The sequence below is a fragment of the Cherax quadricarinatus genome, chromosome 44, assembly GCF_038502225.1.
Source record: "Cherax quadricarinatus isolate ZL_2023a chromosome 44, ASM3850222v1, whole genome shotgun sequence".
NCBI lineage: Eukaryota > Metazoa > Arthropoda > Malacostraca > Decapoda > Parastacidae > Cherax > Cherax quadricarinatus.
The window spans coordinates 23229707-23246253 of record NC_091335.1 but is presented as its reverse complement, the minus strand read 5'-3'; the positions used below and the strand labels follow the sequence as shown (position 1 = coordinate 23246253).

Genomic DNA, 16547 nt, shown 5'->3' with positions numbered 1-16547 from the left:
TATGAAATATCCTATTTTTCTTAGTTCTCCCTTTTTCTACTATTGTTTGTTGGTGGACAATGCACAAGTGCCACTGTTACCTTAGTCTCTAGACATTACAGTACCTCCTATAAAGGCCATGAAATTTCCAGTTATGTAATTCCTGAAATCTCTAGTGGTTTCTGACCTTCATCTAAGACATGTGCATTGAGAAGTTTGAAACTTGTTAGGACAGGCCTTTTTCATTTATCACACAGAAACCAACATCACAGTTTGTTTAAAGCAAATTTGTAAATTAAGACTTAGCATAATGAAAAGTGCATTTCTTTAAATAAGCCAAATACTATCAGGGCTGAAAGTTTGAAGGGAAAAACAGAGCATTCAGTTATTACACAAAGTATCCCAGAATTTTTAAGATAAAACGGGTACATTATGACCTGCTCTTAAAGAACTCTGACCCTCCCTGTGTAGGGTATTTGTACCTGTTAAGTTCTAAACCAATCAGGAGAGGTATTCTCAAATTACCTCAGTGAAACCATTGCCACATTTGTCTAGAAATTGGTAAAATTGGTACATATACAGCCCAATAAGTCCAAACCATCCTCTTAGACACACCAGTGCTGAAAGTTTGAAGCCAATCACAAGACACATTCTCAAGTTATCACTAGAAAACCTATCCCATCTTGGGGGATCCTTAATGAAAAACTAGCAATGGCTAATTTTTGGTAGCACCAAATTTACAAAATTGGCAATGCCCTAAAAGGGAGTACGTGTTGTTGTAATGCCTTAAAGATTTCTCTGTGGGGGAAGCGAGTGAGAATTCTTCCTTCGTAAGATGAGCGTGTCATCAAAGGCATCTGAAATACCGGGAGGGGGGGAAGCTAGTAACCCTTTGTATAAATACTAAAGGACAATGAAATTTTAAGTGGGTTTGAATGTGTGGGTGTAGTATGGATGTGAAGAAAGACTTAGGACATTGTTTCTTTTCATTCATAACATTCAGATCTCTAAGCAAATTGAAGTTAAAAGGGGTAGGAGAATGAATTTCAGTGGGAAGGTGTAATTGGGTTGTCAGGTGTATCTTAGAGAATTAGAGATAAAGAAAGAGTAGTGATAATATTATATGATTAATTACAGAAAGAAAAAGATGGAATGAAAGTCTCACTTCAAGAATTATCTAGCTTAAAATAAAGGTTGGATGTGAGAAGTGGGTAATAGCAAATGTTTATGCACCTAGGGAAGAAGAATGTAGAGGAGAGATTTTGGGAAGTGTTGAGCGAGTTTTGAACAAAGTGACAGTGCATTTTATATGGCCAAAATAAAAAGGATATCTTGCTACTCCTACTTACACTTTGGTCACACTTCACAGACACGCACATGCATATATATATATACATACATCTAGGTTTTTCTCCTTTTTCTAAATAGCTCTTGTTCTTTTTTATTTCTTCTATTGTCCATGGGGAAGTGGAAAAGAATCTTTCCTCCGTAAGCCATGCGTGTCGTATGAGGCGACTAAAATGCCGGGAGCAATGGGCTAGTAACCCCTTCTCCTGTATACAATTACTAAAAAAGAGAAGAAGAAAAACTTTATAAAACTGGGTTGCTTAAATGTGCGTGGATGTAGTGCGGATGACAAGAAACAGATGATTGCTGATGTTATGAATGAAAAGAAGTTGGATGTCCTGGCCCTAAGCGAAACAAAGCTGAAGGGGGTAGGAGAGTTTCAGTGGGGGGAAATAAATGGGATTAAATCTGGAGTATCTGAGAGAGTTAGAGCAAAGGAAGGGGTAGCAGTAATGTTAAATGATCAGTTATGGAAGGAGAAAAGAGAATATGAATGTGTAAATTCAAGAATTATGTGGATTAAAGTAAAGGTTGGATGCGAGAAGTGGGTCATAATAAGCGTGTATGCACCTGGAGAAGAGAGGAATGCAGAGGAGAGAGAGAGATTTTGGGAGATGTTAAGTGAATGTATAGGAGCCTTTGAACCAAGTGAGAGAGTAATTGTGGTAGGGGACTTGAATGCTAAAGTAGGAGAAACTTTTAGAGAGGGTGTGGTAGGTAAGTTTGGGGTGCCAGGTGTAAATGATAATGGGAGCCCTTTGATTGAACTTTGTATAGAAAGGGGTTTAGTTATAGGTAATACATATTTTAAGAAAAAGAGGATAAATAAGTATACACGATATGATGTAGGGCGAAATGACAGTAGTTTGTTGGATTATGTATTGGTAGATAAAAGACTGTTGAGTAGACTTCAGGATGTACATGTTTATAGAGGGGCCACAGATATATCAGATCACTTTCTAGTTGTAGCTACACTGAGAGTAAAAGGTAGATGGGATACAAGGAGAATAGAAGCATCAGGGAAGAGAGAGGTGAAGGTTTATAAACTAAAAGAGGAGGCAGTTAGGGTAAGATATAAACAGCTATTGGAGGATAGATGGGCTAATGAGAGCATAGGCAATGGGGTCGAAGAGGTATGGGGTAGGTTTAAAAATGTAGTGTTAGTGTTCAGCAGAAGTTTGTGGTTACAGGAAAGTGGGTGCAGGAGGGAAGAGGAGCGATTGGTGGAATGATGATGTAAAGAGAGTAGTAAGGGAGAAAAAGTTAGCATATGAGAAGTTTTTACAAAGTAGAAGTGATGCAAGGAGGGAAGAGTATATGGAGAAAAAGAGAGAAGTTAAGAGAGTGGTGAAGCAATGTAAAAAGAGAGCAAATGAGAGAGTGGGTGAGATGTTATCAACAAATTTTGTTGAAAATAAGAAAAAGTTTTGGAGTGAGATTAACAAGTTAAGAAAGCCTAGAGAACAAATGGATTTGTCAGTTAAAAATAGGAGAGGAGAGTTATTAAATGGAGAGTTAGAGGTATTGGGAAGATGGAAGGAATATTTTGAGGAATTGTTAAATGTTGATGAAGATAGGGAAGCTGTGATTTCGTGTATAGGGCAAGGAGGAATAACATCTTGTAGGAGTGAGGAAGAGCCAGTTGTGAGTGTGGGGGAAGTTCGTGAGGCAGTAGGTAAAATGAAAGGGGGTAAGGCAGCCGGGATTGATGGGATAAAGATAGAAATGTTAAAAGCAGGTGGGGATATAGTTTTGGAGTGGTTGGTGCAATTATTTAATAAATGTATGGAAGAAGGTAAGGTACCTAGGGATTGGCAGAGAGCATGCATAGTTCCTTTGTATAAAGGCAAAGGGGATAAAAGAGAGTGCAAAAATTATAGGGGGATAAGTCTGTTGAGTGTACCTGGTAAAGTGTATGGTAGAGTTATAATTGAAAGAATTAAGAGTAAGACGGAGAATAGGATAGCAGATGAACAAGGAGGCTTTAGGAAAGGTAGGGGGTGTGTGGACCAGGTGTTTACAGTGAAACATATAAGTGAACAGTATTTAGATAAGGCTAAAGAGGTCTTTGTGGCATTTATGGATTTGGAAAAGGCGTATGACAGGGTGGATAGGGGGGCAATGTGGCAGATGTTGCAAGTGTATGGTGTAGGAGGTAGGTTACTGAAAGCAGTGAAGAGTTTTTACGAGGATAGTGAGGCTCAAGTTAGAGTATGTAGGAAAGAGGGAAATTTTTTCCCAGTAAAAGTAGGCCTTAGACAAGGATGTGTGATGTCACCGTGGTTGTTTAATATATTTATAGATGGGGTTGTAAGAGAAGTAAATGCGAGGGTCTTGGCAAGAGGCGTGGAGTTAAAAGATAAAGAATCACACACAAAGTGGGAGTTGTCACAGCTGCTCTTTGCTGATGACACTGTGCTCTTGGGAGATTCTGAAGAGAAGTTGCAGAGATTGGTGGATGAATTTGGTAGGGTGTGCAAAAGAAGAAAATTAAAGGTGAATACAGGAAAGAGTAAGGTTATGAGGATAACAAAAAGATTAGGTGATGAAAGATTGAATATCAGATTGGAGGGAGAGAGTATGGAGGAGGTGAACGTATTCAGATATTTGGGAGTGGACGTGTCAGCAGATGGGTCTATGAAAGATGAGGTGAATCATAGAATTGATGAGGGAAAAAGAGTGAGTGGTGCACTTAGGAGTCTGTGGAGACAAAGAACTTTGTCCTTGGAGGCAAAGAGGGGAATGTATGAGAGTATAGTTTTACCAACGCTCTTATATGGGTGTGAAGCGTGGGTGATGAATGTTGCAGCGAGGAGAAGGCTGGAGGCAGTGGAGATGTCATGTCTGAGGGCAATGTGTGGTGTGAATATAATGCAGAGAATTCGTAGTTTGGAAGTTAGGAGGAGGTGCGGGATTACCAAAACTGTTGTCCAGAGGGCTGAGGAAGGGTTGTTGAGGTGGTTCGGACATGTAGAGAGAATGGAGCGAAACAGAATGACTTCAAGAGTGTATCAGTCTGTAGTGGAAGGAAGGCGGGGTAGGGGTCGGCCTAGGAAGGGTTGGAGGGAGGGGGTAAAGGAGGTTTTGTGTGCGAGGGGCTTGGACTTCCAGCAGGCATGCGTGAGCGTGTTTGATAGGAGTGAATGGAGACAAATGGTTTTTAACTTGACGTGCTGTTGGAGTGTGAGCAAAGTAACATTTATGAAGGGATTCAGGGAAACCGGCAGGCCGGACTTGAGTCCTGGAGATGGGAAGTACAGTGCCTGCACTCTGAAGGAGGGGTGTTAATGTTGCAGTTTAAAAACTGTAGTGTAAAGCACCCTTCTGGCAAGACAGTGATGGAGTGAATGATGGTGAAAGTTTTTCTTTTTCGGGCCACCCTGCCTTGGTGGGAATCGGCCGGTGTGATAATAAAATAAAATAAATAAAATAAAAAGGAGGGGGGGTGAACTTATTAATAGGTATTACCGTATTAAACCACTAAAGAACATGAGGATAAATGAGCACTTCAATGGGCCTATTGGCAATGCTAGGCAAGTCCTATTCAAACACTAAGTTTTAATTCTTATACAAGGAAAGATCTGTGAACAGAAGAGCACTAAAGTAGGCCTACTGGTTTGTCATCAGCTGATTCGGCTGTCACCCAGTCTTTCCTATTTATGTATCTATGTAATCCACCATAAAACTACCTTAAGTACTAAAGTAATATTCTCTTGTCAAACCAGCATTCTCCTATATTCTTTTTAAATAAATATATTGCATTTAAGCTCCTAATTTTGTGCTCTATTTTGGTTAGAGATGTTCAGCACCCTTATTTCAGTGTTCACTATATATAATTCTGTGTCACATAAATAATAGGAACATACCAATACTGAGAGCTAGTCATTACAAAACTGTACAAGTAATGAAATGTGGAATTGACAACTCTCTCACTGTTAGATCTAATTTGACACTACACAATTCTGTAAATAGGTTTGACAAAATACTTACCCAGCATGAACCAGTAAGCCTACTGCAGTATTCCCTAATTCTCAAAGTAATGTTTTTACGTATATAGAAAAGCAATTCACTGTTTTGGTGTTTTTGTATATACGTGTGAGAATGGTAGTGCGAGACAGCACCAGGTGGAACCTGCCTGGCATGGGCCCATAGGCCTATTGTGCTGTTTCTGTACTAGGTTATTATTAGTGTTTTTGCAGAGAGCAAACTGCTGCACACCTGAGCTCAATGTAGTAACTCGCACACAGTACTGGTTTTTAACTTCATATACAGTGGTCCCTCGTTTTTCGTAATTAATCCGTTCCTGGAGGAGCTACTATAAACGAAATTTACGATTTGCGAATCAATTTTCCCCATAAGAAATAATGTAAATACAATTAATCCGTTTCTGACACTCAGAAGTATATAAAAAAAATTTTTACATGAAATATACATGTAGTACATAAATAATACAATGGGAAATGAATGAAACATTAACAGCATAACACTTACCTTTATTGGAGATTCTTCTTAGTGTATGGGAGACTGGAGGAGGCGAGAGATTGGATTGTTTACAGTTTGGAAGGGGAATCCCCTTCCAGCAACACCTCGGGTACCAATTGCTTCTCTGGGGTTGCTTGTCTTCTCTGTTTCTTAATGCCACTAGGACCACCTTTAGTCACTAGTCCTGTCTCGCAAAGTAACTGTGGAGAGAGCTCTGTTTCTGGCATCTCTTTAACACTTCCCTAAAATGGTACAAGACTTGGTCACTGTACATATTTCTCACCTTCTTTACCACAGGCTTGGCACTAGGAGCTTTCTTTGGAGCCATGGTAGCTTATTTAGTACTTGCAAGCACTAAAATGAGTGGATTATGAAATATTTCGTAGGAGCACTTGAGGGGACCTTCACTCACTGGTAAACAATGCCAGACTGGCTGGGTAGGGAGGCCTCCTCTGCTCACACCATGCGTAAGCGTCCTGGACGAACTACTATTCGCGAGTCAACCTATGAAAAGCGAGTCCATGTTTATACGAAAATACCCCCATGATTGGCGAAATTTACGATTGCCGAGAACTACGAAAAGCGAGGGACCACTGTATTTGAGTGTTAAGCTGAAGTAAAGAGAAATAGACCCCTCCCCCTTCCTTTTTATCTGCACAGAGCAATGTAATTCTAATACCCAATACATTACTCTTAATTCTCAAGTGTTGTAATGTCTCTCTCAAACTTGTATTAAATGAAAATGTTTTTTTTTTTTTCGGGGGGGGGGGGGGGGAGGAGGCAAAAAGGCACATCTATTCATACAGTGAAACCTCAGTATGCAGTAGTTTTGTTGGATTTATCTTGATTTTCAGTTTGACTAGGCAGGTGGGGCCTCCTGAGGCTGTTGCTTGCAAGTTTCTGGTTCTTTAGAGAATGTTCTAAACCTCTTAGTGTTGATTTTTTATAATTTTGGGTGTTAAAGTTGTAGGGGATTATATAGCACATGGAAAATGAGAAGCCAGCGAGTTTGATCCAAGGAAGATAAGGATAGGTGCAATTCTTAGATTCAAAAGCCCCTCATAGATGTCGAAGCACCTCTTGAGGGGTTGGGAGGGTGGCATTACAGCTTCTAGGTCTTGTTGAGGAAGTTCAGCATAAACTTTTGGCAGGCCCCAAATTGAAAGACCCTTCTATGTCTGGATTTATGAAAAATTGGTTTGGTTTTAAATTTTAGCAAATCTTTTCCTAAAGATAACATCACCAAAAAAGTCAATACTGCTATAATACTTAAGCAGTTATGCAGACATGAAATTAAGTCAGGGAGAACTTTATGTAATATGCCTATTGTGAAGCCTATTTTAGGACAGTTCCACTTTCAAACCAATCTATTTCTTAACTATTTCACTAGTATACTTTCTGTACTATCCATCGCCGGGAGGCCTGGTAGTGGACCGGGCTGCAGGGGCGTTGATCCCTGGAATGCCCTCCAGGTAGGTAGGTAGATAATTGGTCACAAAACTTCCAATTCACCCATCAGAAGTTGTTTAATTTAGCTAACTGTACACACTTTAACAAATTCCAATTAAAAAATCTAAAACAAATATTATAGGTATTCTAGCCACTATAGTAAAGCAACCTTCCCTCTTGTTCTATAATCATTATTTATTTTATTTTATTATCACACTGGCCGATTCCCACCAAGGCAGGGTGGCCCGAAAAAGAAAAACTTTCACCATCATTCACTCCATCACTGTCTTGCCAGAAGGGTGCTTTACACTACAGTTTTTAAACTGCAACATTAACACCCCTCCTTCAGAGTGCAGGCACTGTACTTCCCATCTCCAGGACTCAAGTCCGGCCTGCCGGTTTCCCTGAACCCCTTCATAAATGTTACTTTGCTCACACTTCAACAGCACGTCAAGTATTAAAAACCATTTGTCTCCATTCACTCCTATCAAACACGCTCACGCATGCCTTCTGGAAGTCCAAGCCCCTCGCACACAAAACCTCCTTTACCCCCTCTCTCCAACCTTTCCTAGGCCGACCCCTACCCTGCCTTCCTTCCACTACAGACTGATACACTCTTGAAGTCATTCTATTTCGCTCCATTCTCTCTACATGTCCGAACCACCTCAACAACCCTTCCTCAGCCCTCTGGACAACAGTTTTGGTAATCCCGCACCTCCTCCTAACTTCCAAACTACGAATTCTCTGCATAATATTCACACCACACATTGCTCTCAGACATGACATCTCCACTGTCTCCAGCCTTCTTCTCGCTGCAACATTCATCACCCATGCTTCACACCCATATAAGAGCGTTGGTAAAACTATACTCTCATACATTCCCCTCTTTGCCTCCAAGGACAAAGTTCTTTGTCTCCACAGACTCCTAAGTGCACCACTCACCCTTTTCCCCTCATCAATTCTATGATTCACCTCATCTTTCATAGACCCATCTGCTGACATGTCCACTCCCAAATATCTGAATACATTCACCTCCTCCATACTCTCTCCCTCCAATCTGATATCCAATCTTTCATCACCTAATCTTTTTGTTATCCTCATAACCTTACTCTTTCCTGTATTCACTTTCAATTTTCTTCTTTTGCACACCCTACCAAATTCATCCACCAATCTCTGCAACTTCTCTTCAGAATCTCCCAAGAGCACAGTGTCATCAGCAAAGAGCAACTGTGACAACTCCCACTTTGTGTGAGATTCTTTATCTTTTAACTCCACGCCTCTTGCCAAGACCCTCGCATTCACTTCTCTTACAACCCCATCTATAAATATATTAAACAACCACGGTGACATCACACATCCTTGTCTAAGGCCTACTTTTACTGGGAAATAATTTCCCTTTTTCCTACATACTCTAAAGAGCCTCACTATCCTCGTAAAAACTCTTCACTGCTTTCAGTAACCTACCTCCTACACCATACACCTGCAACATCTGCCACATTGCCCCCCTATCCACCCTGTCATACGCCTTTTCCAAATCCATAAATGCCACATCCAAATCCATAAATGCCACAAAGACCTCTTTAGCCTTATCTAAATAATGTTCACTTATATTTTTCACTGTAAACACCTGGTGCACACACCCCCTACCTTTCCTAAAGCCTCCTTGTTCATCTGCTATCCTATTCTCCGTCTTACTCTTAATTCTTTCAATAATAACTCTACCATACACTTTGCCAGGTATACTCAACAGACTTATCTCCCTATAATTTTTGCACTCTTTTATCCCCTTTGCCTTTATACAAAGGAACTATGCATGCTCTCTGCCAATCCCTAGGTACCTTACCCTCTTCCATACATTTATTAAATAATTGCACCAACCACTCCAAAACTATATCCCCACCTGCTTTTAACATTTCTATCTTTATCCCATCAATCCCGGCTGCCTTACCCCCTTTCATTTTACCTACTGCCTCACGAACTTCCCCCACACTCACAACTGGCTCTTCCTCACTCTTACAAGATGTTGTTCCTCCTTGCCCTATACACGAAATCACAGCTTCCCTATCTTCATCAACATTTAACAATTCCTCAAAATAATCCCTCCATCTTCCCAATACCTCTAACTCTCCATTTAATAACTCTCCTCTCCTATTTTTAACTGACAAATCCATTTGTTCTCTAGGCTTTCTTAACTTGTTAATCTCACTCCAAAACTTTTTCTTATTTTCAATAAAATTTGTTGATAACATCTCACCCACTCTCTCATTTGCTCTTTTTACATTGCTTCACCACTCTCTTAACCTCTTTTTCTCCATATACTCTTCCCTTCTTGCATCACTTCTACTTTGTAAAAACTTCTCATATGCTAACTTTTTCTCCCTTACTACTCTCTTCACATCATTATTCCACCAATCGCTCCTCTTCCCTCCCGCACCCACTTTCCTGTAACCACAAACTTTTGCTGAACACTCTAACACTACATTTTTAAACCTACCCCATACCTCTTCGACCCCATTGCCTATGCTCTCATTAGCCCATCTATCCTCCAATAGCTGTTTATATCTTACCCTAACTGCCTCCTCTTTTAGTTTATAAACCTTCACCTCTCTTCCCTGATGCTTCTATTCTCCTTGTATCCCATCTACCTTTTACTCTATGTAGCTACAACTAGAAAGTGATCTGATATATCTGTGGCCCCTCTATAAACATGTACATCCTGAAGTCTACTCAACAGTCTTTTATCTACCAATACATAATCCAACAAACTACTGTCATTTCACCCTACATCATATCTTGTATACTTATTTATCCTATTTTTCTTAAAATATGTATTACCTATAACTAAACCCCTTTCTATACAAAGTTCAATCAAAGGGCTCCCATTATCATTTACACCTGGCACCCCAAACTTACCTACCACACCCTCTCTAAAAGTTTCTCCTACTTTAGCATTCAGGTCCCCTACCACAATTACTCTCACTTGGTTCAAAGGTTCCTATACATTCACTTAACATCTCCCAAAATCTCTCTCTCTCCTCTGCATTCCTCTCTTCTCCAGATGCATACACGCTTATTATGACCCACTTCTCGCATGCAACCTTTACTTTAATCCACATAATTCTTGAATTTACATTCATATTCTCTTTTCTCCTTCCATAACTGATCATTCAACATTACTGCTACCCCTTCCTTTGCTCTAACTCTCTCAGATACTCCAGATTTAATCCCATTTATTTCCCCCCACCGAAACTCCCCTACCCCCTTCAGCTTTGTTTCACTTAGGGCCAGGACCTCCAACTTCTTTTCATTCATAGCATCAGCAATCATCTGTTTCTTGTCATCTGCACTACATCCACGCACATTTAAGCATCCCAGTTTTATAAAGTTTTTCTTATCTTTTTTAGTAAATGTCTACAGGAGAAGGGGTTACTAGCCCATTGCTCCCGGCATTTTAGTCGCCTCATACGACACGCATGGCTTATGGAGGAAAGATTCTTTTCCACTTCCCCATGGACAACAGAGGAAAAAAAGAGGAACAAGAGCTATTTAGAAAAAGGAGAAACCTAGATGTATGTATATATATATATGCATGTGAGTGTCTGTGAAGTGTGACCAAAGTGTAAGTAGGAGTAGCAAGATATCCCTGTTATCTAGCGTGTTTATGAGACAGAAATAGAAACCAGCAATCCTACTATCATGCAAAACAGTTACAGGTTTCTGTTTCAGTCATCTGGCAGGACGGTAGTACTTCCCTGGGTGGTTGCTGTCTACCAACCTACTACCTTATCTATAATCATATCCCCAGAAATTTCCTATATAACATTTGTCCTCCATTGTTTTGATCAGTCATTTCACACAAAAATTCAATGTTTTTTCTTAGTTTTTCTGTTAAACCATAAATACTTGATTGTGGTTTGTGTTGTCTCAATAAATGAAGCTGACCTAGTAAACCCACAAAACAGACTGGGGAGGGGGGGGGGGAAAGCCCTACACTCTTTATCAGGAAAAGTAACCAAAATTGACCATTTCTTACCAGTTTGATACCCATTGCAGGTAATGTCATCATAAATTTGGTGTATTTGTGGGCACCAAGAAATGACCAATAAAACGATGAAAACAAATGCCCCAAGTGACTATTTTAACCCAGACGAAGGGTCAGAAGTTAGCTGTTCTTGTCGTGTACTGAATGGGGAGAATTTCTTGTATTCAGTACTGCTGTGCAAACCCACCCCATACATACTCATGTCTAGGTCAAAATTTGCTGGTTACAAAAAAATTGAGGATTATATGATTTATGGTAAATCTTTGGCACTGACAGTACCAAAGATTTGAGTGATCCCTCTGACCTATATGTGTATGACCACCAGTTTAAGGGTTAGGATGCAGAGCCTCTGCCTCTTGATGTATTTTTGCAATGTTTGACTGAGCTGAGTTCAGTTCCTTGGCCTTTTAAGGATCTCAAACTACATATGCTAGGCTTAAGTGTCCTGGGCGTCTTGGAGAAGAGATGAATTATAGCTCTTAGGTCTCTTGAGGCAGTATAGCTGAAGTTTCTCTACTTCTGAGCTTATAGGATAACACTATTGGGCCACTCAGTGACTAGAAATATACCTAGCTTTTATGTGAATATTTGAGTGAAAAGACCTAAAAATTACAACAGTGTAAGAGTGTCTCATTAAAAATATCCTGGGGGAGAGGGGAAGGGAATAAAGGATGGATTAGGTAAGTCAGTCAGTACATATGTAACTAAACAATCATTTATTTTACACAATACATGACTATGCTGGCAAAAAGACCACCTTTATAAATATAGAAAAGAGATACAGTTCATACATACCTCTCTGTAATTTGTTTGTGGACAAACCTCTATGTATTTCACTATCTACCAATGTACATTCAATATATATTAATGTGTATTCTGTGCATTCGATTCAAGCAAATCACACATTATGCAACTGAGATAATCCTGCATAATCACCTGTATGCAAGAAACAATTGCTCATAAATATACAATAAGAATCACATTCACCAAAAAGCTATTCTATTGACATTGAATAAACAATATAAACTATTGAACCTTGATCATAAAAGAAAAAATGGAAAAAAATTCTTTAATACATTTATGGCTATAACAATTCTAGCAGGACACTTCTTAATGTTATGGGCCAATTGGTGCATAAAGATTTTACTTTTATTAATAAAAAGGATCCCATTTTCCTTAAGACTGATCAATGATCAATTTCAAATTGTTTACTCTATGGTATTATTATTTTTCTATTGCCACAAGTACATCAAGTGGGACTTGTTGTTGGTACAAAGAATACAAATAAGTTTCACAAATTAATTTCAATATTTAAATATTTCCTTGCATACACTTTGGCAGTTGAAAGTAGCTGATGCTAAACAAAAATTATTATACCCATTCTTATGAAAACTGAAGTCAGTAATGCCAAGTGTGTAATTTTATAGCCTTTCCTAAAACCAATTTAGCATAATGTAGCTGAGATCGTTAGTGTATATATAACTTTGCAGTTCGTCTGATACATTAATATCCTCTTGATCACATGTATGTCCTATACCATGATAACCTGAGCTAGGCAAAATAAACCATTTTAAGTTCCCTAAATAATTTTGGTCTAAGATTGAATAAAGTTCATATTGTATATAGACTTTCTTGCTGTCAATTAACATAATTTATGAGTTGTTGAACAAACAAAAAACAAAAAGTGGATTATAATGCGCATAAACAGCCCCCCAATGTCAGTTGATGAGAGTTTCACGTCGTTCTCTAGGCAAGAAAGCTGTAACAATAAGGACACGACTCCGGGCGGCTGCTACGCGCTTTTGTAAGATGATAGTCTCCCTCGCGAGTGCTTCCACAAAAGTGCGATGATCCAGTGGTGAATCCTCTTTTACGTGTACTGCAAGGGGAATACACATTGTATTACTAAATGTTATACAGAGCATGTCTGTAGGTACAGCACCGTGGTTATATATGTCAGCTTACACTACTGTGATAAAGGTTGTTTTTCATATACGAGTTACTTGCACCACAATAAGAACAAAATCTACTTTCTACTGAAACCAACTAAATGTTTCTAGAAAGTAACTGCATTAAATATGCAATTATCTACTACTAAAGCAATCTATTAAGCTAAATAAAAAAAAATGGAATGCTTATAAAACCATGTATGGAAAAGGATAATTCCCACAAAATTAACAAGGCACCAATTCTAGAGAGCCAGGTTCACATATAATGTCTTCAAAACAATAGTAATGGCTCTACTTCACGTACTCTAAGAAAAAATGTATCTACTTTGTTGGATTAAGTGCAGATTCTACATACTAATTTAAATTACTGCACTAACGAGTGTATCTGCTAATTACTCGACATAATTTTAGCTCAAGTTAAACATAAGAAAAATAAAACTTAAATCTACAAAAAAAAACAAAAGGAGTGCAATTGCATACGTACATTTGACTTACGTTCGTAGCTCCAGGAGTCAGCAGGAACGTTGAGATTTCCTTTAGCCTGTGCCAAGTCAGCTTTCAGTGATCTTTGAGCAGATTTCAAAGACAAAATCTGCTGACGAGATGCTCTCAGCTGAGGGATTTCAGCTGCACATGGCCGACCTTCATACCTTTTAACATCCTCCTCGGACCACTCCTCAACCTTCACTGTCGATGGAGTATTTAAAACCTGATGAGGTTTTGATCGAGTTTGTGGGTGTAAAAAAGATTGAGCCTGGGCATCCCTTCGGTGTTCATCGTCCATCTCCGAGTCTTGAGAGGAACTGAACGAGGAGCACTCGGAGTCTCGTGGAATGCTCTCATAACCAGAAGACTCGCCCAAGGATGGGTTAGTGCCAAGAGATCCATTGTTTGCTGCTGGGTGCTGATGATGATGATGATGATGTTGATGTGGCTGGAGATTTTGAGTAGTCCTCCAAGCCTCGGCGTTTTCCATAGGAGTAGCACTACCCTGAGTAGCTGCACCGGAATCGTGACCAGAGTCGTAACCCTCGGTGGGTGTAGGAGCATCGGGGGGATACATCAAGGTGCACGTATACCGATAGTTACCCCTAGTGCTCACAACAGCTGGAGGTCTGACTGCACCTACACGAGCAGATTTACCCCAGCGTGTGCGCACTGCTACTGTATCACCTCTTCTATTAACACACTGCTTAGCTGCACTTTGTGAGACCACTCGGGAGGGAGACTTTATCAAGTTTTTTGAATTGCGATCTGGAGATTTAGAATTTTCTCTGCTTTTGACTTGATTTTTAACTTTGGAATCTTTTATTTTTGCCATATTTTTCTTATTTTCAACTATTTTATTATTATTTTGCTTTGCTACTTTGTAAGGGGTTTTTGATTTACTTTTACCAACACCTACACAAAGAAATTTGGAAAGTTTAGAAGTTTGCATCATATATTCTGAATCTTCACTTATATTACTAACACAGTCACTTTCATTATCACTTTTACCAGTTACAGTTCGCTCATCATTGACATCTATTAAATCATCATCTTTGCTATAGTCGTATTGCACTGGGTTGCAAAGCACAACATTTGCTTCTACATCTTCTATAAACTCTGGTAATGACACACCATTTATGGGTACTCTGTCTGCCAGCTTTTCTGTCGAGTCTACCAATGGTGCGTCTTTTAAATGGAGACTAACTTCTGAAGCTTGGTGTGTCAGGGTAGGGTCTAATGTAACATGATGGTTATGCACCGATGAAAAATTGAAAAACATAGAAGGAATATATGGTACAAGATCACTTTGTACATCGCAAGTGCAGTGCTCTTCAGGAAAATCTAGTTCATCAGTTCCTATGCACTTATCACTGGCAGAATCTTCCAATGTTTCTAAAGGTCGGCTCAACCACTGCGATTTGCTCCTAAGGGCAGATTCTAATTTAAGAATGCTGTCACCATGATGCAACTGCTTCTTGTTGCAATGTCGACAGAGTTTCCTTCCGGCCTGTGCTGGTTCACTGCATATGCTGTCATCTTCTAGTGGAGGTTTCTGATCCTCCAATAAGGAGTCATGACTGTTTAATATTTCTGCCAATGTAGCAGCTTGCAGCCTTGGACCTCCAGCATGGACTCTCGGACTTTGACGGGCAAGTGTGCGATACAAATCATGAATCTTGGCTAGTTCGTGGAGATTCTTATTTGCCACATCTGACTGAAGGGCTAAACTTAGATCCTGACACACTCGACCATAATCTGTAACCTCAAAAAGACTAAAAGGTCGAGAGTCATCATCATCAGAATCATCTTCATCTCCGGTCTCGCCCATCTGAGAGTAGGAATCTGAAATGCGAGGTTTCAATTTAGTACAGGTCACTTGGAAAGGTAATATATAGTATGCATGCATGCACTGCTTGGTGTCATATCAACCAGGCTGTGATGGACACATGGGTTAGTAGACCACCAACAGCATGGCTGACCAGGCAAGCCCTAGATAAATCTTGTCATGGACTAGGCTGTTGGAGCAACAAAAAAAAAAAAATGTTTATATATATATATATATATGTATATATATAATTACACACACATACACATGTACAGTAGGGCTCTGCTTTACGGCATTTCGCCTGATGGCATTTTACTAATAGACATTTCAAATTATGACCAAAACTCGTTATATGGCTCCCCCCCCCCCACCTGACTTGCTAATACAGTCACCACGTGCCATTCCATTTACATATTCCGTGAGCTCTGTATCTCTACACTGTAAACTCGGTGAACAAGGTATGTCGATGGTAATAATAATCGCACTTCAAGTTTGTCGTATATTTCGTGTAGGTATGGTAGCTGGTGTATAGGAGCTACCACACCTGACTTCCTACAATAAATACTACTAACTTCTTGCCCTACATTAAGACTACAAATATCTTAAGGTAAGTAATGAATGTACTGTGCATGTACAGTGGATCCTCAACCAACGGCGGCATCGACTAATGCCAAAATCGCTAACAGCGCTCTTTGGCATCAAAATATTGGCTCTGCCAACGGAGAGAAACTTGTCTAAAGGCTTTCGTCCCTAATGTGTCCATGCACCCTGAGTGGGCCCAGTCACTCCAAGACTCCATGTATAGCCAGTGTGCCATTGTTTACAAGCCGTTGCAGTCGATTCCACGTGTACCTGTGATATATATTGTATTATTCCATTGTTTTTAGCGCTTGTAACCACTAAATAAGCCACCATGGGCCCCAAGAAAGCTTCTAGTGCCAACCCTGTGGTAAAAAGGGTGAGAAATACTATCGTACCATGGTCA

General features: G+C 39.7%; 1 protein-coding gene across 1 annotated transcript; it reads right to left on the bottom strand.

The window, feature by feature from the left end:
* Positions 1–12000: 12000 nt before the first annotated feature.
* Positions 12001–15580, bottom strand: LOC138853977 (uncharacterized; the record flags this gene model as incomplete). The annotated part of the gene is given in 2 exon segments (XM_070094194.1): positions 12001–13178; positions 13744–15580. Coding segments are annotated over 2 exon segments (1998 nt in total), but the record flags the coding sequence as incomplete, so codon positions are not given.
* Between the last annotated feature and the right edge of the window lie 967 nt (positions 15581–16547).